Here is a 23,168-nt window from a genome sequence, read left to right as displayed (position 1 = left end):
CGGACGAGATCAAGTCGATGGCAAGATCAAACGAGCAGAATTTGCCAAAGGATGCTTTGGTCATTCGTGAGATGGATAGGCAACAAGCTGTGGGCGATCAGAAAAGGAAGCCGATATCAGGCACCCCATCGTGGGCTGAGACTCGCGCCTTCCTCGTACACCGCACCCATACCTTCCCACACTGCATGGAGAGCAACACAGCGGAGAGGGAGCATCCCGCCCTTCTCTCGCTCGCATAACATTGAACCTTTGATGTATCAAATATAGGCGTAACAAAAAGTGTGTGGGTACATGTGAAGTCGTAGCTGTCATTCGAGAGTCACGAAGTCACCATGAATTTATTGGCACCCGGAATCTATCTAGATGCCCATCCTGCTGCTGGCCTAATTCCGAACTCCTGAAAGAAAGGATTAACTCTGCCACGGGCCAGTTATCTCAAAGTCCCATCATCTCGGCACAAGGCGCACTAATAAGTCGAATTCATTGTTTCTGAGAACGCCGTCATCAAGTCTTGACATGCCTCTCGTGCCGTCCCATTTTCCCAGTCCTTACCACCACCAACCGACCGATCGGGGACCACACACAAACGGGGTCAACCCGGCCTGGGTATCTCATTTTACTATATGTATAAGTCTACCGCCGCAAATCTATCCGCCGCCGCCTGCTCAGCACCCTATTCATCCCGGTTCTTCGTCCTAGCGGAAGGAACGCGGTGGTGGTGCCGCATCGGCGAAGAGGGGCGAGAAGTGGAGAGTCCTATCGCCTTGACCGAGTCCAGCGGGTCTGTCGCAAGCTTGGTCTCATCGAGGGTCCTCGGCGTCGAGTCGATGGTAGTTCTTTCGTAGTTGACGATGTTGATGGGAGGTGGCCGGCCGCGTTTTCTCTCAGGACCGCTGTAGAGGTACGTCGCCCCAATCACCATCAGGGTACCAACCAGAAACTAGAAAAGAGAACAAATTAGTTAGGATAGATAAAGATACAATCTGTACCGGACAGATATCACTCACTGCCAAAGAGACACTAAAGTTAAAGAACAAGACACTGAACAGGAAGCTCAAAACGATGCTGATGCTGGTAGCAAAGTTCTTGGCGATGTTGTCGGCGTAGTTGATGCAGAGAGAGGTTAGGACGCCACCGACAGACTGGCACAGGATCGTCGCCCAGACCACCCAGTTGTAACCGTCGAAGAAGCCGTGCTTGGCAATCTCCTCGCCGTCGGTCATGAAGACACCGAAGAAGAGGGAAGGGAACAACGAATAGAACGACAACTGGATGTTGCGGGTCCACACGGACACGGGCGTAGGAGAATCCTTGACCACCTTCTCGAAGTAGACTCCGGCAAGCCCCGAGACGAGAGCCGCGATCAGGACGGCAGTGACACCAGCCGAGTAGTTCATGACGGGAGCCATGTCCAGGTCCTCCTTGATTCCCTGGTAAGTTGCCGAACGCTTGGTTAAGCCCTCGACTGCACTAGTCGCAGCCCTCTTGGTCAATTCCCGGGCCACCTCGGTCACGCCACCAGCCAACTGTCCCAGCTCGTGTAGCGATCGGGGAAAGAAGTGGTCGCTGAAGTCGTGAATCAGGAGGGATGCGTCTTGGGAGGTGGATGTCGGTAGGGACACGATCGAGACGCCCATGGTCAGGATGACCAAGGAAAACCAGCGCTTGGGGCCCAGCGATCTGCCGAGCATGGTCACACTGAAGAAAGCCGTGGTGAGAATCTGGAAGATTATTGGTTAACCGAGCTCAGGAGGTCCACGTCGCTTTGACAGCCAGGCGCCGGCTCACCTTCAGTTGGTAGAGAATCTGGTAATGGACCGGATCCAGGTTGCTCAGAGCCACGTACTGCAGCGTGTTCTGGAAGGTGTAGAGCGCGGCTGGGATCGTGAGTTTCCACCCATCGCCCGAGAATACCGAGTTGTAGATCTGCTCGAATATGACCGACACTGGCGTCTGGGGCGCGAGGGTCCGCGATACCTCGTATATCGCGAAGGTCAAGGAGATAGCGAGCTTGATGACTTCGTTGAGGAAGACGGCTGTCGACGCGAAGTACCTGTGGTCGCCATCAGGCGTCATCATCCGCGAGTAGTGCAGAATCTGCCCTCATGGTTAGTAAGTGATCATCGGAGGCGTATCGCAAGTCTTGTCGGGGCAGGTTCGCGTGAAAGGCATACCAGGATGAGGGCCGAGTTTTGGAAGGTCAGCTGCGGCGCGACAGATTGTTAGCAGAGCGCGATGGATGGAGAGTGCGGGTGACATATAGAGGCATACCGTGACCAACGAGATCTTCTTCATAGGTACTCCAAACATTGTAGGCCCGCCTGCGGGCTGGGAGAACTCGTGTTTTGCCATCTTGAGCGAAGTCGATGACGTTCTCCAAGCACCTGGCGATGTTGCAGGCGGGGGAGAGTCGGGCGGATGGCTCAATTGAGAGCAGCAAGTCTGTTGCAGCAAGGGCAGATACCGTTGAGGGGAAGCTGGACACAAAGGAAAGGCCAAGCTTCCCGAGAGGAAGGTTCTTGACGCGCCGAAAGCGGATTGTGGCGTCTCTCGAAATTGAAGATGTGGTGTGCGCCAATGCGATGCTTGGCCCCTGAAACGTCGAGAAGTCGCGACTCGTCGGGTTGCGCTGCGCTCTGAAATGCAAGTAAAATGCTAACAAATGGCTATATGCACGGCTTCGAGGTCGAGGCTTATCGAGGAAACATGCCAAAGGAGCGGCGAACAGACGGGAGGCTTGGGCCGTAGGTGAGTCGTGTCGATGATGTATCTACTTTGCTCGATCCTCTCTGAACAATTTCAAAGCGTCTTGTCTCACATGCCCGTCCAGGTTGGGCTGGGGGTAGTGTGACCACGAATTGTGAGCGGCGCGTTGCTAGTGCAAGGTTTCGCCTGGTGGGTGGAAGTTGTGCGGTGACGGCACCCAAACAATTCCTGTTAGCGGCCTAGCTTTGCCGAAAAAAGCTGGGGTTCAGCATCCACAGGCGGGTCGGTGGTGCTGGGCGAAAACGCTTAGGGCCTTTTCAGGGCTTCTATTCGCCCTGCAGGTCGATCAGTCATTCGTAGCTGAAGCAAGTCAGGCACCACACACCACACAAATCGAGGTGAAGAAGCGGTCAGCCAAGCTACGGGCTAGCCAATTAACGCAGGGCTGTTCAACCACTTGTGTATCGAGACAGTGGTCCCTTCTTCCGCTGGTCGAGCTCCAGGTTTTTGTCTTCCTGTCTTCACGAATTTACGAAGTTCTTAACCGCAGGTGGCTCTGCTGAGGTTGAGTATGGCGAGGACTGATCCTGATCCTGCTTGTAGATCATCCCGATCTTTTTTTTCTCCAGTCTTTGCTCATACCTCTCTATTTCGAGAAACATGCCAGCTTGTGTGCGAAGATCCTGGACTTGGTTGACACTGATTGGATTGGCACTAATTAATATTACTTAACTCCACCCAGCAAAAAGCAAAATAGAAGTCTGGGCAGCATCATGACACACCACTCTCGACAATATGCAAAGAATCTGTCAACAGGAAATAACATCTCAACTATAATCTGATAAGCTGACCCCGATCCAGGCTGGCACATGGCCATGCAGCACCAGGAGGGTTGCAACCATCACTCCGGGAGGGCTGTTTGTCAGTGACGCATGACATTCCGTTGTCCTGCTGTCCTTCCCCGCGCCAGCGCTAGCTCCAGCTGGAGCTGTGCTGTCTCTGGTAGGCGCACTCGAAACCAGTCACACGACTTCAAATGCACAACTAAGGCGCCTCTTGAGAAGGGATGGCGGCGCTTCATTTGAGGGGGAGCCGTCTTGACCACTGCACATGCAGCATTGTGATCTGTGTGGGATGAGAGCTTGGACAGCGGGGGGGACTGGAGTTCGCATCGGGAGAGCAATGCTTATTAGACCTTGCATCGTTTACCACCGAGTCTCGTGCTGTTGACATCGGCAGAGTTTGTTGGATTCAAGCTTTCCATTAAGCCGCATTAGTATCCAAGTCATGCGAGGGAAGCTAGGCAAAGCCGTCAAAGTCATGCTCTGTCTCACCGCCTCAAGACGAAGCATCAGCAAGCTTAGAAGGCGACAATGCCTTGCAAGTGCTCGGTAACAACTGCTGATGCTTCGGCGCAACCTCAAGCTCCACGATCAGGCTTCCTGCCTTGGAAGAGAACGCTCTGTGGATAACCAGACCCAGCCTCACTTGCAAGCGACGATACATCGCCCTACTCCTGGCTATTCATGCGACAACTTGTCCCACTTGCACTGCTGCACCGAATGAAGGGGGCAGTTTTCATGTTCCAACTACCAACTTCTTTTCCACGTATCGTCGCTGTTATTGGACCGCACGATGACCGGAATGCATCGCTGCTGCTTGGCTGTTCCCTTCTGGTGAAGAGGGCAGTAGAAATCCCCGAGGTCGAAGCTACCGTTTATCTGCGATCAATGGTGAAGCACGAAACGCCTGAGATATCGACCTTGGAGCTCCCTCCACATGCGGGGTTTATGCAATGGGAGGTAACGCAGGGCGGGATGGTTGAGGGGAACCGATCTGTGCCGCATCAGACATTTGGTGTTCGTGACGGGACGGGAAGACGGTTGTGCCGGCTGCGCTAAAGAAGAACTGTAATCCGATGCTGCTGTTGCGCTGCTCTGCCTATTTCGGCGGAGACATTTGCACCTGACAAATTGCTATTGACACACAGGCTCACTGCGGGATCGAAGGCCGGTGCTGAACCCATCCCCAAACACCGACAAAACACTCTCGAATGAAGCTTGAGCTAAACCAGAATGGGATATTCACCTCTCATCAAGAACCATGAAGCAGCACTGGCGATCACAGATCTTGGGTCGTATCGTGGAAAGGGGTCCAAGCTGACTCTCCAAAGCCCAATCCACCAACCAGTGCTCAATGTCGCGCTACGGGCATCTCTTGACGGCCGATCACTCCCAGACAGATGACCGCGCCCAGGCACCAGTGCACCATCTGTGCGCCCTTCCAGAAGGGCTCGGCTTCCTTCAAAAAAATGTCATGGCGTTTCGTGGAGAGGGGAAGATACGGTCTCTGCAAGCTGATAGGGGAACGAATAAGTCTCCCCATGCTGAGATCTGTCAAAGAATCAAACTTCCTGGTACCGAAGAGCACGCAAAGGCTACGCACGTATGCACGTGTAGTGTAGGCAGTGGCCGTGGAGTCAGCAGCCCCGGTCAACATGCCAAAGAATGAATGACAACCACTGTCAGTCCAAGCTGCTGCGCTGTGACCTTCATTACCCACCCAATGTAGCGATATCTAGCATGGCCTTGCCCGTCGAAAGGGGCAATGGGCAGCGAGTCATCATAAATTGGCTCATTGGGTAGTGGAACTCGAAAATGAAATCCGGATTCGAAATTCATTCGGATGGCCTTACCGAAATACCTGGCTAGCTTCATCAATGCCTTACCAGTACAAGTAGAAACCCTGGCTGGAGCGAGTGGACAAGGGTAGATGGCCAGAAGGGATCATGGCGTCGGTGGCTGGCAGCATCAAACCGCCAGAAGCAGAGAACGGTGGTGAGGTTTGCAAAGCCAGAGGGTGCCAATGCCAAGTGGTTGACATCCTGTTTGCTACGCTGTCCTTGCGTCTCCGTTCAGTATCGTCGGAGATATTTTCAATGATCAAATTGACGGTCGGGAGGCAGGAGGTCTGCACCTAGGTTCCGGACGCCGAGGTGTCCGTCTCTCGAAAACTCGGCGCTTGGCCAATATTTTCGCTCTGAGGCTGCATGGTCCGCTTGGCCTGAACTGTCAGCTTGCCTGATGCTCTCGGTAATGCCCCATGGACTAAAAGGCTTCCCTGTCCTTGACCATGCCCACTCGGACATGCCTAGCGATGAAAGCGCTGTCAATGGCGCAAGAATACCTTGCTCAAGATCAACAAGCGCCATCTGGAATACGGCTCCTTGGGTCTTTCTCCAGCTCACGCAAAAGGGAGGGAAATTGATCCAATTTGCAGAGGCGTCAGATCCAATTAAAATGGGCAGGTGATACCCCAGTTCGATCTGCGGATCTCCCGCTGTCGTGGTCAAGATACGGAGCAGGTATGGTACATATGCAAACGTACTTGTAATGGAGCAGGACGACGACCGACCTGTCCGTTCAGTCTCGAGCACCGTTTCTGAAGGTATTTGCCAGAAGAAGAGGAGAGCAATCGCCTCCACTCGCTCTCAGCAGAGTACGACATCGCGTTTCAGAGAGCGACATCGACCTTCGTTGCAACGGGCAGCACTTCGGCGCCGCGCCAAGTGCCCGCATCAAGGATTCAAGCCCCTGATCCGGGGCAAAGATGGAGCGTTTCCTTCGCTCGCAAAAATGGGACCTTTGAGACATTGTCTGACAGGTGCCAGAGGTAGACAAGAACGGCCGCTAAACTGCGCCAAAATGGTCTCTCCCTGCAGTGCATAGATGACATGCAAGCCGCCGTCGCCGCCGCGGCGTGTCTTTTGCAGACTTCGCCGTTCCCGCTTTGACGAGCAACTTTGCTGAATTACTTCGTGCAGCACGGAAGGTGAGCTGCAGTAGCCTCGCAGTAGCTCGGTATCTGGTGCCTCCCATGTGTTGGTTGGCGCTGTCGATCCCTTGCTTGAATGTTGGGGCTGCATGCGCTGTTCTGCACTTTCTTGCCCCGCCGTCGTGCAAGCTAGCCAGCCCGCTGAAGAGAAATAAAAGGCCAAGACTCAAGAGATGAAGAGCAGGGCACTCTGCTGAAGGAGAATGGGCACATCTCCACAGCGCGACCTCATAGCGTCTGCACTAAGTTCAGGGGTAGGCCATTCTCTGCATCATGGCGTGAGAGGAAGCGGTCTAGGGCCGAGCCTGGTCGGCCGTCCCCACAAGCAGATCCCTGCGACAGTCTTGGTAGCACTCTGAGATGGGTGGTCGTACCAGGTAAAGTGCAGCCTGCCAGGCTCATCCACGCACAAAGGGGGCAGGCCTGGCTTGGGGGATCGACTGTGTTCAAGGACCTGGCAGCATGATCCCGTGGGCAAGCTTTGTGGGAGAGTTGGTTCCTCTGGGATGGCGACTAGGATATGCTTGTTCCAGTGTCCAGATCTCATACGGAGTATGTTTCCTTTTTTTCTCTGTTTCGCAGATTAGCATCTCGAATTGGGTTTCTACTCAAGAGTTCTAGCCAATCTAGTGTTCTATCGGCTTGAGAGACTGCTTTAGCAAGGATGTCGGGAACTTAAACAGGGGGGTCCTTTCACAAGAGGCCGAATGGTCGCCCGCCCTCAGTTAGCAACGCACGAGTCAGTGAATAAACGGAGTAGTGAGCAGAAGGGCACGCTTCTCTGGTAAGCGTCAGAGCGTCTTGTACCACACCTCTGTATCAAAATGCGTGCCGGCCACACCTTGATATAGCTATTGCTCCCGACGTATCGTCAGGGTTTGCCGCAGACTCTTCCTCCGTGTCCCATATCGACGACTGCATTGTTGTCACGGATGACCACAATCTTGAAAAAACTTACCAAGCCCGGCGCCCCTGCTCTTGGCAAGCGAAAACGCCAGCCTGGGGATCTCGCCTGTCGTGTCTCCTTCAAGACAAGCCAGAAGTACGTGTCTCGACTGTCTTTTAATGGAGATTTGACCAAGTGGGACCACGAGCTGGGTCTACTCGTCCAAGGATCAAATAGCTTGAGAAGCACTGGGCACATGAAGGTCAGGTCGGCCTTCCTGTTAGATTACTTCGTACCCGTTGACTCCTTTGTCCGGTTGTGGTCTTCATGTGAATTAGACGACATTCCCGCTTCTCCTGGACCAGCCGACAACCTCCATCGTCGTCCACACACCCACGCGGCGGCTTGCTGCTGTTTTCTTCTCCAACGACACAACCACGGCGCGGGGATCAGGACTGCGAGATATTTCGAAACACGCCGGGCTGGGCAATTGGCAAACGAGATCCATCCCGAGTGTTTCTGATTCCCACATTTGACGGCCACCCACACTCGATTCCCCACAAGATTTCGACAGGACGTTCGTGAACCGATCACCGTGGATGGCTGATAAAGACGAACCCTGCCTCCCGCAGTCTCCCCTTGGATCTTGTCCACCACTGCTGTCTTCCCGCCTGGCCTTGTCGACGATCAAGAGCAGACTTGTTCCCTTTTCTTCGCCGTCAATGAGGTTTGGGAGGAGGTAGTAGGCTACGATCCTTTGTCGGTATTGCAAAGGACCTAGCTCCCGAGGGCCATTGGGAGTGACTGACCTCCGGGCGAGAGACGGCCCCGTTGCAACTGGGCACGCCCGAACGGACTTGTAGCGATGCCGAAATTTACATTTCCCGTCCCCGGCCGGAAACAAAAAGCACCACCGCCGCCTATCGTGTCGGCACCGCTCACTACCAAGGCACAGAAATTCCTGGGCACGAGCGAGATCAACATCGACTCTCCGACACTCCCCAAGGACCAATCGAGAAATTGGGACGCCAGATCGACGGGAGGAATCAGCATCTCCATCTCCGAGAGCACTGCTAGCCACGATGACCGCGAAACCGGCCTGGGCATCCTCACCGAGGGCAAGGTAGTCAATGGGGCGAGCCCGCGACTGGGCAACTTTGATCAGGAGTCGAGCATACTACCGCCAGAGATCTTGCACAATGGTCGGCCTCTGCATGGCCGGGCGTCGGGTTTGCCAGCTATTGCCAGCGATGTACATTCCATTACCGACGCCTCGAGCCTGCGCCGCCGTCAATCTTCGTCGACGATTGTGTCCTACTACGATTCGGCCAAGGTGCCGCTCGCCATATCCCAACAAACGTCCAACTCAGCCATGGCAAAGGGCCTGCCGGCCAAGGCTAGTGCCCTGCTTGACATTGGCGGATCCTTGACGGTTCCTCAAAGCATGGAGAAAAAGAAGAAAAAGCCCGCCAAGCTCGACTTCTCGCAGCTCCTTCCGAAAAGCCGGTTCAACAATGGCTCAAAGAATATGGTCCTGGGTGCTGACCTCATGACGAGATCGCCTTCTGTGCTATCCGTGTCCCCAGACGTTAGTGGCCCGCCGACGCCACCTACAGTGGAAAGGCGCCCTCGCCGCAAGCTCACCAAGGAGAGTTTGCGTGACGTGCAGGCAGGCGGACCGACCTCGCCTCACATGATCTCGCGCAAAGCTGCCGAGATGTACAAGGAGGCATCCCTCCAAGACCTGACTGAGCGCTGCTCACGGACGAACTTGCGCGAGACTGCCGCCCGCCGTGCACACCCTGTCGAGGCCCAAGCGATCGATGACAGTCCCTCGTACGGCTCCTCTCCTCACTCGTCCTCCACACGCGGCTACCTCAGCCCCTTCCCCTCCGCCCCGGGACGTGCGCCGTACCTGGGCAAGAAGTCGTCGGCGGCAGATCTCAGCGGCACAGAGACGCCCGTCACGGCCGTCATGAGCCCGCCGTCCGTCCAGTCGCCCACTGACTGCGGTGCCAGCATATCCAGCAGGCACACGCGCACCTCTAAGGCGTCGAAGCGGACCGACCGCAGCATGACAGAGTTCGATCTTCAGCAGAACAGTGTGCTGTCCCTCTCTTCTGACTCGGAGGAGGACGACTACGTGCCGGGCAGGAAAGGGTCGCTCACAAGCACCGGCCCGCGGTCCCCGACAGAGATTACGTCGCAGAAGGAGAGCCCCCCGATGTCGAGGGGTTCGTCAAGCGCGAACCTATCCCACAAGCGGCCCGGTTCTGCATCGACCAACAGCAACAACCAGTACCTCACCATCCCAGAAAATCATGCCACTACGACCAGAGCGCCGCAAATATCCACGCGCACAAGCTCGCTGACGTCGGCTCTTACATCCTCCGCCCCCTCCTCACGAAAGATGAGCTCCACCTCAGCGCACTCGTCATCAGGAGTCTCGATGAACTCCATCTCGACCGTAAACTCCGCCAACAACGACACCGCCGCCACCGCCGTCGTCCACGAGGCCCGCGCCATCACCATGATCCCCGCCCTGGGCGCCAGGTACGGCGGCCCCCGCGACAGCGTCGACGACCCCTCCGGCACGGCGGCGCTGTCCCCTTCCTCGGTCGACTTCTACATGCACTCGCGGCACTCGTCCATGCAGGACAACGACCGCAGCTCCGTGCGCTCGTCGCGCAGCATGGGCGCCATGAGCACCGGCAGCGCCGCCGGGCGGCGCAGCAGCGCCAACGGCCGGTTCATGGCCGTCACGCGCCAGGAGGAGATGCTGCTGGCGGCGCTGCGCATGAAGCGCGCGCGCATGCGCGAGAACATCATCGCCGAGTTCGAGGAGGAGCAGCACCAGGTGGAGGGCGCCGGTGGCGACGACGCCGGCATGGTGCACAAGAGGAGCGGCTCGCGGCAGGTCGTCTCGCAACGCTCGAGCGCTGACACCATCACTGCGGCGGCGTCGGCGGCCACGGGCTTGAAGTCCTCGCGCAAGAGCTCCAAGAGCAGCATGTCGGCCCTCGCCGCCGCCAACTCTGACCTCAGCGCCATGGTCCACGGGACTGCTGCGTCGTCCGCTTCTGGATCCGCCAGCAACCGCGCCCCCAAGGGCGAGAGGATCCTCATGTGCCTCGACAAGCCCGGCGACCACGCGCTCAGCGCTTATGACGCGGCCGAGCCGAGTCCGGACCTAAGCGACTTTATGGACTACGACGACACCAACAGCTCCGACTCGTACCCCTTCAACACGCCAGACTACTCGCCGCTGGAGACGACGGCCGCCGCCGCCGCATGTGGCGACCACCAGCTCGGCCCGCGGCCCGCCTCCCGCACAGCACGACCCTCCCGGCGCGAGTCCTCGCGCCAGCGCCACCAGCACCAGAGGGACTCGATGCTGGTCAACCCGCCCGGCGACACGCCGCGCAAAGGCGCCTCTTCGCGCCGGCACCAGGACGACGTGCACGTGCGCATCGTGGAGGACCCCGTCGAGATCCCCGCCGCGACGGGGCGGGGCCTGATGCGCGACGACGACCTCGCGGGCATCCCCGAGGAGGCCGACGTGCCGCGCCCGGACTCGCCCAGCGTGGGCCTGTCGATGCACCACCAGCCTGCCAGCCCGGAGACGCCGCTCCCGCGCAAGAAGGCCGTGCGGATCAGCGCCGTGGGCATGGGACGGCCCGGCGCGGACGGACCGGGGTGGTGGCCGTGATGATGGCTGGGCGGTGACTACAAAAGCCAGCACCATGATGTTGGCATCACTACATATTTTCGTTTTTACCTCTTGTTTCTTTTGTTGATGCATAGCGAGCTTGGGGGCTGTTCTGGAGCGACACCTTTTCTTCATCAATTTGTCGCAATGGGCCCTTCGGCTTGAACATACAAACCTTTACATATATAATTTTGTTCTTTCTTCTCTCTTTTTGACGGAAGCATTGGGCAGCACCTACCTGGCTGGCAGGCTTTACGATTGTACGCGATGGAAACGGGACAGCTAAGCATTTGGGAGCGAAAGAGGAGCAAAGGGGGCGTGGGGTGGCGGCGACGATGACTCAGAGCTTCAGTGATGAAACCACCGGAGAAGGCCAGCATGGCAGGGGCAACACACGGCATGATATATCAACTTTTTACTTTTGACATCTCGAGCAGACCAAAAACACACATTGTACAGTACATAGGTTGCTGCCGTCCAGACTTCTGAGAAGAACGGACCTCAGTGATGTGGAAGAGGACATACGTGTAATCAAAACATAGCGGAACACGATCGTGCCGCTTTTATCATGAAACATTGATCTGGGTATCTATAAACGTTTATGTGACAAAGAAGAACTAGAAAAGGAAGAAAACGCAATACTGTGTGTTCCCTAAGGTTCCGCTGGACGTCCACTCCTAGAAAAATATGCCGGCGAAGGACTGGTTACGCCAGACCACTGTGCGTTGTTGTTGTTGGTGGTGTTTTTGTCATACTGCGAATAAGCCGGAGGCGGCTGCTCGCCAGACTTGTAACCCATTGTCCCATTGCCAAGATTGAACCCGTTCCCGCGTCCGCGGCCGCTCGTCCAGTTCCCTTGGCCGCTCGTCATCGGTTGCGTCGTGGGGTTGATTGTAGATGTGGCTGTGGATGTTTGGCCAAGGCGGGGGCTGGCGGCGGCGGCGGCGGCGGCGGCTGCTTTCCGTCGTTGCTTGCGCTTGCCCATAGTACAGCAACAGAAGCAGCAACAGGTGATCAGGATGACGATGAAGATGATGACACCGACGAGTACGCCGATGACCGCGGGGGTCAGGTTCTCCCTCATGCCCCGAGCGTCATCAGCAAAGGTAGAATCGAAGGCATCGCGAGAGCTGATATCAGTATCCAGAACGGAGGACTGATCTGTGTTCCCTGACGTGGCAGATGAGGACCTGTCGCTGGTGGCACCGGGAAACAAGATTGGGTGCATGAAGGGGATGAACATCGTGTTGATGATATGAGGAGTCTTGTCTTTTGTTGGTTTCCTAGAAGCTGAGGGAAATCGGATTGTCTGGATGAGTTTGATTGACAGGACTGAGCTGGGGAAGTCGAGATCTGGTCGACAGCACCAGATATATGACTGTGATCAGTCCGCCTTGCTCGGCATCTTGAAGCCACTAGCTACGGCGCAGGTTTCGAGTGCATTGCCCGGAGAAGAGTTATGACTTCAGCCCCAGATCTCCCGTTTTTGGGCAGTGATGAAGTCCCCGGACCAGAGACAGATGTTTTGGGTTCGTCCAATCGCCGGCCGCAGCTGTCCTTGAGATCTCAGCACCGCCGCACTCGGTGTTGTTAGTCCGGTCCACTGTCGCCACAAAACAACTGACATCACGGGCGGATCTCCTCCTGAGACTGCTGTTCTCGGGCATTTACGTGCCGCTCGATTGAGCCTAATCAAACGACGGCTCCCACTAGGCCAGACCGCGCCCCATCGAAATGCCCTGCACTGCGCTCTTTCCGCTTGCCAACTTGCTTACCATGGATGCACGAATCAATGACGGCATTGTCCGGCTTGGTTTCGCCTTGTCCGGTCGGGCGTCGGGGGGAAATCAGTGTATTCGGATCCGGAGAACTGACACCGACGAGTTTTGAACCTGGCCAATGCTTTCACGTCTTGAGGAAGTGCCGTGGATCTAGTCACAAGAAAGTGCTCACCATATCGTCAGTCGTGCTTATCTGCTGAAACAGCGATGTGGGAATAAAAGCCCTGCGGATTTCCAGGCTGACTTTGGCGCTTTCGGCCGGGCACCAGGAATACAGCCACGGATCGTTTTGAAAGATATTTTGTCCAGCTGGAAGATCAACCGTCCAACAACGTGTCAGCTTGAGGGATATCGGCATGTCTTCAATGCATGGGGGGTTCATTAAATCGACGTTGCTGCATGGATCTTGGTCCAGACCGTCCTGGGATGTCCAAACAGTCCTAGCTCAGCCAAGATGGCGCTTCGCTTGCAGGAAATATCGAGCTCTGATAGCCATGATTTGACAGAAGACTCAGGGGTAATCTCAGCCCTAGCAGGCAGAAACCGCAAGCTGAATCGGCCTTCATGAAATATCTCTTTCTCGACCCCAATCCACAGCATGATTTCTCATAGCTTCCAATTCTGAACGCGAACAACTAAAAACAACCTCCCGAACGCATTCAAACACGCCCATGTCAGCCTACGAGTACAAGCCCTTACGTGAGGGCGAAATCCGCATTCTGCTGCTGCTGCCCGGCGACGAAGGCTCACGTCTCGACATCGGTCTAGAACATGCTAAGTTATTGGCGGATGCGCCCGATCAAGGCCATGACGCTCAATACGAAGCCGTCTCCTACGTGTGGGGCCCGAAGGAGAACATGCGCGAGGTCTTCATCGACGGCGCGCCGCTGGAGATAACGCCGAGCCTCAATTCGCTGCTGAGGCGACTGCGCAGCACGACGCAGGCCCGAAGGCTCTGGGCCGATGCGATTTGCATCAACCAGCTCGACCTGATCGAGCAGGCCGCGCAGGTCACCATGATGGGGGACATCTACAAGACGGCCGAGCGTGTCCTCGTCGACCTCGGCGAGGAGACCCAGAACACGGCTGCGGGGCTGGAGCTGATCAACGCGTTCTGGCGCAAGCACATCCACCGGGGCATTCCGACTCCCACCGGCGACCTCTCCGGCGAGACCTTTGCATACTACCTAGGTGTCACGATGCCAACCAGAGAGGAGGCGGGAAAGTTCAGGAATGCCGAGCTGCCGCCTGATCGCAGCCCAGGTTGGGACCCCGCAGTCGAGATCTTTGAACGAGAGTGGTTTAGGCGAGTATGGATCATCCAAGAGTTCGTCCTGGCCAGGGATGTCGTCATGTTCATCGGGAAACGACCAGTCGAGTGGACGCATCTCCTCGCAGCGTCGTTCACCTTCAACGACGGCGTCGGCACGATGCCGGTCCAGCAATCAAAGATACAGTCCTTGATGTACATGATGGTCTGGTCTTGCATCGGAGTCCTGCGCAGGATCCGACTGATGAGCAGTTCCGAGGAGGGCAGACGCTTTCTCGATTCCGTGACACCACAGTCGCACATCTGGAAGAAGTTTCAGAAGTGTCGGCTTGTCGACCTTCTGCACTACTTCCAAATGTGTGATGCGACGAAGCCAAGAGACAGATACTTCTCGACCTTTGGGATGGCTGATGACGTACGCACCAACGAAAAGGCGCTTGAAGTTGACTACATCTGCCCCATCGAGACTATCATCACTCGTGTTGCCCGATTCCTGGTCACCAGGGAGTATGGCGAGGAGATGTTCATGAGGGCGGGACTGCACCGTATGCCTCGCGAGGGCATACCGTCGTGGGCTGAGGACGTGACAGTATCAAAAGGCGCAATGGCCATGGTTGATAGGAGCTTGGAAGACACATGTGACAATGCGGCGGGTGGGACAACCTTCGTCGTCGGGCTATCCCCAAGCCCAGACAATGTGCTAAAGGTTCTTGCATTCAAATTCGAGAGAGTCGGGCGCAAACCCATCAGGACGCTCGGAGAGTGGAACATGGCGAGCGGCCCTGAATCGGTTCTATATATGAGAGATTGGTTCGGTAAGGCCTTTCGGCTCCTGCTTGAGGATACACACCCTGGTCAGCTGTATCCAACTGGAGAGACGGTGTACGACGCAGCCCGCAAAGCCCTCATATGTGACCAGGGAGAGTACAAGGAGACGCCACGACAGCTGGAGATTGGCTTCACAATGTGGACTTGGGGGGCTGTTTCGCGAAACAGAGATCTCCCGAGTGCGATCCAATGGGCGCTCATGAGGGCCCATAAGCTCTTTGGAATCACCTTTGAGGAGGCCAACTTCTGCTTCACCAAATATCTGGAACATCTGGCAGAGGTCATCTTTAAAAAGCTGCTGCCAGCAGTGACGAGCCGCGGTTATTTTGCTCAACTACCGAGCGGTTCGCAGCCTGAAGATGAGATATGGATTGTCAGAGGCTGTCGACAGCCAATTATCCTCTGTCGAAGTCGGGAGAGGAGTGGGATGTATCAGCTTGTCGGGAGTTGCTATGTCCACGGAATTATGCAAGGGGAGGCGTTGGATGGTCGCGAATTTGAAGAGATATTGATACATTGAGGATCCGATAAGGGGTTTAGAATGACAGCAAGCGTGTCTTTTTCTTCGTTCCCATTCTAGCGAATCACAATTAGATCTTCGTATCAGGCAGGAGGTGTGAACCACTCGCTTGCTCCTTTACAAGCTATTAACAAAACAATTATTCAACTGGATCTCGCCGATGGCACATTGCATTACTGGAGTTAACAAGTGCGGCGAGACAGATGGCGTGAATAAGCAACTTCAGAGTTCAGGCTCCTTGGGAACGTGTTCGCCATGGCCAAGAGATTGTCCCCGTACTTACCAGACAACTCCCGAGAAGGAATGCTTTGCCAATCGTCTGACTGGGATCGCATCCAGCCCGAGAATGACACCATTCTTGGCGTCAAGGATTGGCAATATGCATCCTGGGCCAACCGCGCAGATGCAAGTGACGACGCGATCGTGATCTCGTATTGGGGGCCGCAGAAGTGGAAAGCTTTGTTAGGTACCAAGGAAACCTTTTAGAGTTTTTCGCCATATGCCGTGCTGTATGACGAAGGCAATCCATGTCAAAGCTTGAGCTTTCAAGAATGACAAGGAGATATGGGTACATTCAAGTCTTACTATTGGCCAGCTCGCCATTGAGTGGAGTGTCTGGCAATTCCAGGCGGTCCGGAAGGCTGTGTACCTGCAGGGTCACGGCACACGTCACGTTCGCATAGCGGCTGTCTAATTTGAAAGGTGATTATATGCTTACCTGACCTTTACTACCCTGGAACTTTAGGTCCTCCCCAAGCGGTGCTTTCAGAATGATTGGAGAGCTCGCCATTACATCGCCCACACTATGGGGGCTCATCCCTGTCTCGAAGCTGTTTACGACGATTCAGGGGCCACAAACTGGCCTGAAGTCTAACGATAGGGCTGACACGTACGCAGCCATGGATACCGGTTCGTCATATTGTGCGCCTATTTCAAGAAGCTCAGCTTTTTCGGACTGCTTTTGGGATTGATCATAATATTGCCAAACCTATATCTTCAAAACGAGAGCCGGAGTTCCAAAGGCCTCGCTTCTTTCATTCTTCAAAGTCTAAACTGGCTGCCTTTGTCTCTCAAATTTCTCGCCTTTCAATATTTTGGCCCATTATGAGGTATAGCGTTATTCCAATTCTCTTGGGTGCCCTTGGGTTGTTCAAGGCATCGCTTGCACAATCGACATTTCCTCCCGAGCCGGAAGGTTTGACAGAGATCCTCTCGCAACGATGGCCTGGAGCTTCCATTACATACAAACAGGTACGGCTTATCTGATCTTACAAAATTATTATAGTGCCAGTCCCGGAAAGTTTCTGAATCTCCTGGACAGACCTCTATCTGCGAGACGACCACTGGAGTCAAGGCATGGAGCGGCTACGTACACCTGCCGCCGTCAGTGCTAAACAAAGTCCCGGATATGTCGGTCACATATGATGTGAACTTGTTCTTCTGGTACTTTGGTAAGCACCTTACCGAACTAGGCTCCCTGATGATGAGCAAAAATCTAACACTTCAACTCAGAGGCTCGAAACAACGCGAGAACAGCCCCGACCTCAATCTATCTCGGCGGCGGTCCCGGATATACCTCCTTCGACCCCATGTCAGGGTTCCCCTGCAACATCAACAAAGACTCCAACAGCACAACCCTGAATCCGTTTTCGTGGAACACCGATGTGAATATGCTCTATATTGACCAACCTGTGGGCGCTGGGTTCTCCTATTCAGTTCGCCAGAACGGCACCTTGAACTTACTACAGAGGGCTCAGAATCGCGGGCCACTTTTCAGTCCTCTTCAAAACGGAGAGCCTCTACCCAAGACAAATGCTACCCTCTTAGCAGCTACATTGGACTCGAGAACTTTGGAGACAACGCAGAATACTACAACGCAAGCTGCCCGGACTCTGTGGCAATTCGCACAAGTCTGGTTTCAAGAGTATGTTTGCTTCTTGACAGTTTGAGCTTCATTATTAACCTTTGGCCAGATTCCCGGGGTATCAAACGGAAGATAAACATATCTCAGTCTGGGGGACCTCTGTAAATATATCCTCACCCTACGCTACGGAATTAGCAAGCTAACATATTCTGTACAGTATGGAGGCTTCTGGAGCACCGCCTTCTTCTCTTACGTTGTCGACCAGAACAAGTTGATCTCGTCTCAGCAACACAAGGTTGCCAACGCCACTGCCCTACGTCTGGGCACATTGGGCATCGGAAATGGATGCATTGATATCGAGGCCCAAGCTGCCAGCTTTCCCCAGATGGCCTGGAACAACACCTACGGCGTCCAGTCGTATCCTGAGGAGGTCTACGATCTCGTCATGGGTAACCTGACGGCACCCGAAATTGGCTGCTACGACCGGGTCAAGCAGTGTAGGAAGGCCAGGGCCGATGGAGACCCTACCAGCCAGGGCAATAACAATACAGTGAATGAAGCCTGTATGGCCGCATCAACGGTATGCTTCGATGTGGTTATGGGCTCGTATAATGCTGTCAGCAATGTAGGCTCACGCGCACTACCTAAATTCTTCAAGGCCATAATCCACTGACTATCTTTGACGTCCAACAGCGGTCTACATTCGATATTCTCCACCTCCGAACGGCGGGGGATGAGCCGATTTATTTCGAGGGATTCTTCAACCAGAGATGGGTCCAAAAAGATCTTGGTGTTCGCGTCAACTTCACCAGCACTGACTACTCGTACCCGGCTGCTGTGTTCGGGTTGACTGGTGCCGCAATGATCCAGGACAAGTCGCTGCTCGAGAATGTCCTTGACAACGGCTTCAGTGTCGCTTTGGTCTATGGTGACCGCGACTACGAGTGCAACTGTGAGTACTGCATTATCGCAAGCTCGCCGTCGGCCTTCACGAAACTGTGCTGAATTAATCCAATCTAGGGATCGGCGTCGAGAACATCTCTCTCACTGTCAACTACCCGTCCGCCTCGGCCTTCCGCTCCGCCGGCTACGCCGACATCGTCACCAACTCGTCTTACAACGGCGGCCTGGTCCGCCAGCACGGCAACGTGTCCTTCTCCCGCGTCTTTGATGCCGGCCACGCCGTCGCCGCCTACCAGCCCGAGACCGTCTACCAGATCTTCCAGCGCAGCATGTTCGGCAAGGACGTCGCCACGGGCAAGATCGTCGCCGACCAGGGCTACAGCTCTAATGGATCTCCAAGTACCTGGGCCAGGAAGAACAAGGTGCCCGAGGTCACAGATGCAAACATGTGCTACTCCCAGGTTCCGACGGACACGTGCACGGATGAGCAGCTTCAGGCTCTGGCAGATGGCACAGCCGTGGTCAAGGACTTTATCGTACAGAGTCCCCTGGGGGCAAGGCTGGACCCAATCACGGGTGCTGTGATCCCTGTGATGGCCAGTGGTTCGGGAAATGGCAACGGCACGAGTGGAAACGGACATAGCAGCGGTGCGTCTGTTTCCCTTGTGGGAAGTTTCCGGCTTGCGGTGGCTATTGGCTCCGCCCTGGTATGGTGTCTCGCCTAGATCTAACCTCTTTATCGGGTCACTGCCGCCCCCAGTCGAGGATAAAGTACTAGAGGGTATCAGTAGTCGGATTTTAGAATAGATATAGTCGTTGTTTGATGTATTAGATAGTCTTGTATTATCTCCCCTGTCTTGAAAACCCGTTCTGATCAAAATCGACACTTCTCCTCCCTGACACGAGGAATCAAGTGAGGGCTTGGCGCAATACCGTGTGACATAAAGAAGGTTGCTGACACAACTCTGTCTTCGACAGATATCGTGGGAACAAATGCTCGAATCCTGCCTTCTTCCGGGATGATCGCTACTCCATTCCAAGTTTCCAACGACGGTAACGCGAATCTCGGGTCAGCCCAAGCCGTCCACTGTACAGCTATACTTGCCCTCAGCCTATCGTCAATATCATTCCCGTCATCTAAGTTGGTGAGGGTGTTAGCCGAGAGCGAGTGAGGTCTTTCATCCTCACCGCCGCTCAGCCGTTGCATCTCCTCTTCTTCGACCTCGATTATTCTCTTCAAGCCCGCCCCAAATGCGTCGCTTCGCCACAGACCTTCTTGTCTATTTAATTTCAGCAGCAGTCGTGCGCTCCTCCACCGCACGACAGGGTGGCGACACCTTGAACCGATCAAGAACAAAGCCATGACCAGACCTGGCTCCATCGTCATCGTTTGTATCGAGCTACCCATCCTTTGTTCCAGTGCCTCAGCCAGAACAAGAAGCCTGGAGAACAGATCTAGCTGGGCATCGAACCGCGTTTCAGGACCTGGATGTACAAAAGTGATGCCTAATCTGACAAGAGCATGGTAGAATCGCACGGATAGGGCAGACATCTCGTGGCTTGATATGTCCACGCCACCCTCGAAGTTGCCCATTGCTCTCTCCCATGCTCGCAAGTCGACCTCAAACCTCCCATCCATAGCAATGCCGTTTATCTCCGTGGGTAAGCCCTCGTCTGACATCATCACCACCCTCAACATCCGGAGCAGACTGCTGATCGCTTGCTCGTAGCTCGTAATGACCAGGTTCCGGGGCACGTCGTAGCGCAGCAACGCCGGGTCTTGCAGCTCGTACGGCGCCGTTGCCTCGCCGAAGGAGAAAGCCTCAAAGTCCATGCGCGCCACGATCTCGGCCATGCCGCGCACCTCGTCGGTTTTGCCCAGTCTGCACAGCAGATTGCGGCCCGCCGCCACGTGCACCCTGCTCTCGCGCAGCGAGCCCATCAGGTTCGCCACGGCGCCGAGGGCCAGGCTCAGCGCCAGCGCTCGCTCGGGTTGCTGCATCCGCTGGGCGAGTGTGACGGCATGGTGGTAGTGAAGCTCGACCTCATGGACAGGAGGGGGTGTAAGGCTCAGCGCCTTGGCAGTATCGTCGTGCCAACGGCAGTGCAGCCCGCCCAGGGCCACGACGGCATGCCACACGGCGGGTTCGACGTGCGCCAGCTGGAGGATGTCACGGGTCCAGAACGACGAGGGCGCGAGGGTCTCCGTGGCCGGCCCCGTAGCCGAGCGGAAGAGATCAAACAGCTGGCACTCGCGCGGCTGTGGGCTGGAGCGAGCCGACCCCAATGGAGAGGGTGACAGGGACGCCGGCGCTTGAGCGGGCCTCCGAGTCAGCACTAGCCGCTCGCCGAGGGATGACTCTTGAGCAAGCGCCGCCAAGTCGCGGCGGGAGATGTTGGACGTGGTTGGGAGATAGCCGTCGCAATTGCGGCCTGTGGACAAGCACCGCTGGCATGATGGCTTTCCCTCGTCGCATTTAACGCGTCGGATCCTTGCGTGCCTTGGTGTTAGTGGCTATTGTTTCTGTGAGTTCACCGCGGTAACTCACCTGCAAGTAACGCATCCGGAGCCTCGTGAACGAACCATGATCTAGACAGGGCATTCTGGAGGAGATTTGGATGTGGTTTGAGTGGTTCTTTTGTGCAATTGTCAGCAAGAGAAATATCTAAACCCCACGATATTGCCAGGGGACATGCATTGCCGCCAGGAAAGACCGACGGCAATTGGGCAATGCTGGGATGTAAGCACTAAAAGCTGAATTTCTGTGAAGCCAAGCCCGGCTCAGGGCCAAACGACCGCTTTTCGCCAAGCACATTGCCTTTTGGGGGAACCGACAGCAACCGTGAAAGACATTCAAAACGTGCAGAAGGCCGATATACATCATTTGCTACTATCTGTTTATGGACGAGCCTCCTAAAGCTCGTCTATGATTTCCGTATCTAAGAACCTTTCCAAGTCCGCACTCGACATCGTTTGCCTCCTATCAGTCTTTGCGAGGTATTGATCCTCTTCCGTGATGAACGGCAGCAGGTCCGGTCCCCAGCGCCCACTCCACTTGTGCTCCGGCCAAACGGCCTTGACGATCTCCGGATCCATCCCCACCTTCGACGCAACGAATTGGTACACCGAATCGTCGGCCTTGGTGAAGACCTCAAGCGTCTGATTCAACGCTTTCACGAAAGCAAGAATGTCCTTGCGCATAGCCGGATCCGACAGCTTCTCCTGAGTCGTGTACAGGCTGTAGACCTCTCTGTAGATGGTGTAGTTTTGGAAGAATATGGCATTGTCGCCGATCGCACGGGCGCCAAGCTCCGGCGCTGGCTCCCAGATGCCGAAACCATCAATCTGTTTGTTGGCGAGCATTTGGGGAAAAGTCCCTGCTCCGCAGGGAGTCTTCATACAGACGTTCCCTGACACAGTCCTGTAGTCAGAGCTTTGCAGGCCGGCAGTGCCCAGAAGCTTGTTGATAAAGTACCCAGCCGAAGTACCCTGCATCGTGCCAATCCGCTTGCCCTTGAGGTCAGCCAGGGTCGAGATGCCGGCCGCCTTGTTGGCCACGAGACGGTAGCTGGCCTCGCAAATGATGTATATCAGGCGGATGTTCTTGCGAGACGCGTACTGCTTCAGTCCTTGCGTTTCGGCGTTGGCAGCGAGGTCAATGCTGCGATCGGTGCCAAGGTTGGCGACACCGCCACTGACGAGGGTCGCCGTGCTCGAGCCCTTGTAGAAGTTCTTGATGGCGTATGGCTGAGGGGTGTGCTCGATCCATTGTAGCGAGCTCGCTATACGTAGTGCTGAAGTTGGTATGCTTGCTAGAGCTGTCAAGCAGCTGACGACAAAAAATGAATGCTTCATGATGCCATAGAACGGGCGTGATCATCTCTGACTCCCCGAAGCCGAAAGAGTTCGGCCTCCGATTGCATAGCATGCATAGGAATACGCCACTCATATTGCCTGCCTGGCTCCTCCTGAGTGGAAGTGTTCTCGATGTGCCGAGATGCTGTTAGTCGTCGTCTGTGGGTCACTTTTGCCGGACATTAATCCGGGATCAGCGATGGCAGCCCCCTGCCAAGCTTTTCTGCCGGTAGTCGGGGGGATGTGCCAAGCAATAAAAAAGCATACGAACTGACGAATAGACGAAGATCTTATAGGCCTGGACTCCCCCCAGAGACTTCCTGCACCGTATTGCTTCCTTACTAGAAATCTGCTCATCGGGGGGAGCTCGCTTAGCTGGGTAGTTTGGCTGTGCCCTTCTCCCATGATCCGGGAACAATACTCCGCCTTTCCTTGTATGGCCGGGGTAGATTGAGATGACAGCTTGCTCTCCTCGTTATGTGCAGGCTTGTATACGAGTTGACGTAGGACTTCGAATAATGGACGAACCAGTAACACGAGAGGGGTAAAATTCAGCTTTCATGAAGGTTGGGCCTATAAGGAATACCGTCTGTCCCTTCCGAAAGTTACATGTATATGCAGGCTTAGAACAAGGAGGGTTTTAAGGTTACACGTTTCAAGCTTCGATCGGTGGCAGAGAGCTGTTTCGGTCAGCCCAGGAGAGCCCATAAGATATCTCAAGGCGATTTCGACCGTTGCGGGGATCTGATGATGATAGACGGTCAAAGAACCGCCGCCTAGTGGATTCATCGGAAACCCAATCATTTGCCGCCCCCCATACGTTTTGCGTCAAGCTCACGTATGGAGTACCCCTCACTTCTCAGGCACGCAAGATAGTTTACCCATTTGTTGCAAGAACGGCCCTTTTGCAGATGTTTTAGACAGTCCTTGAGTAAACTTGGCCTAGACACAATGGTACTCAAGCCCTGCGGAACTTAACGGATACATGGCGCTGACGAACATTATCAGTAC

At 55.2% G+C, this 23,168-nt stretch overlaps 7 protein-coding genes across 7 annotated transcripts; 3 read left to right on the top strand and 4 right to left on the bottom strand.

Annotated features, from left to right (window-relative positions):
- Window positions 1-673: 673 nt before the first annotated feature.
- E0L32_005313 (uncharacterized protein) lies at window positions 674-2,352 on the bottom strand (the record flags this gene model as incomplete). Its single annotated transcript, XM_031139821.1, has 5 exons — window positions 674-940; window positions 1,008-1,721; window positions 1,789-2,097; window positions 2,175-2,204; window positions 2,272-2,352. The coding sequence occupies 5 exons, from the start codon at window positions 2,350-2,352 to the stop codon at window positions 674-676; spliced, it is 1,401 nt and encodes a 466-aa protein (XP_030996332.1).
- A 5,939-nt stretch (window positions 2,353-8,291) lies between these two features.
- E0L32_005312 (uncharacterized protein) lies at window positions 8,292-11,135 on the top strand (the record flags this gene model as incomplete). Its single annotated transcript, XM_031139820.1, has 1 exon — window positions 8,292-11,135. One exon carries the CDS (start codon window positions 8,292-8,294, stop codon window positions 11,133-11,135), a length of 2,844 nt encoding a protein of 947 aa, XP_030996331.1.
- Window positions 11,136-11,787: 652 nt separating this feature from the next.
- E0L32_005311 (uncharacterized protein) lies at window positions 11,788-12,378 on the bottom strand (the record flags this gene model as incomplete). The annotated part of the gene is made up of 1 exon (XM_031139819.1): window positions 11,788-12,378. The coding sequence occupies one exon, from the start codon at window positions 12,376-12,378 to the stop codon at window positions 11,788-11,790; it is 591 nt and encodes a 196-aa protein (XP_030996330.1).
- A 1,209-nt stretch (window positions 12,379-13,587) lies between these two features.
- On the top strand, window positions 13,588-15,534 carry E0L32_005310 (uncharacterized protein; the record flags this gene model as incomplete). The annotated part of the gene is made up of 1 exon (XM_031139818.1): window positions 13,588-15,534. One exon carries the CDS (start codon window positions 13,588-13,590, stop codon window positions 15,532-15,534), a length of 1,947 nt encoding a protein of 648 aa, XP_030996329.1.
- Window positions 15,535-16,638: 1,104 nt separating this feature from the next.
- On the top strand, window positions 16,639-19,026 carry E0L32_005309 (uncharacterized protein; the record flags this gene model as incomplete). Its single annotated transcript, XM_031139817.1, has 6 exons — window positions 16,639-16,785; window positions 16,856-16,985; window positions 17,047-17,458; window positions 17,594-18,023; window positions 18,092-18,350; window positions 18,419-19,026. The coding sequence occupies 6 exons, from the start codon at window positions 16,639-16,641 to the stop codon at window positions 19,024-19,026; spliced, it is 1,986 nt and encodes a 661-aa protein (XP_030996328.1).
- Window positions 19,027-19,175: 149 nt separating this feature from the next.
- E0L32_005308 (uncharacterized protein) lies at window positions 19,176-20,888 on the bottom strand (the record flags this gene model as incomplete). The annotated part of the gene is made up of 2 exons (XM_031139816.1): window positions 19,176-20,802; window positions 20,851-20,888. 2 exons carry the CDS (start codon window positions 20,886-20,888, stop codon window positions 19,176-19,178), a joined length of 1,665 nt encoding a protein of 554 aa, XP_030996327.1.
- Window positions 20,889-21,215: 327 nt separating this feature from the next.
- On the bottom strand, window positions 21,216-22,157 carry E0L32_005307 (uncharacterized protein; the record flags this gene model as incomplete). Its single annotated transcript, XM_031139815.1, has 1 exon — window positions 21,216-22,157. One exon carries the CDS (start codon window positions 22,155-22,157, stop codon window positions 21,216-21,218), a length of 942 nt encoding a protein of 313 aa, XP_030996326.1.
- Window positions 22,158-23,168: the final 1,011 nt, after the last annotated feature.

Source organism: Thyridium curvatum (assembly GCF_004353045.1).
Source record: "Thyridium curvatum strain D216 chromosome Unknown NODE_27_length_422201_cov_78.887067, whole genome shotgun sequence".
Lineage (NCBI taxonomy): Eukaryota > Fungi > Ascomycota > Sordariomycetes > Thyridiales > Thyridiaceae > Thyridium > Thyridium curvatum.
This window is presented reverse-complemented; position numbering and strand designations above follow the sequence as displayed.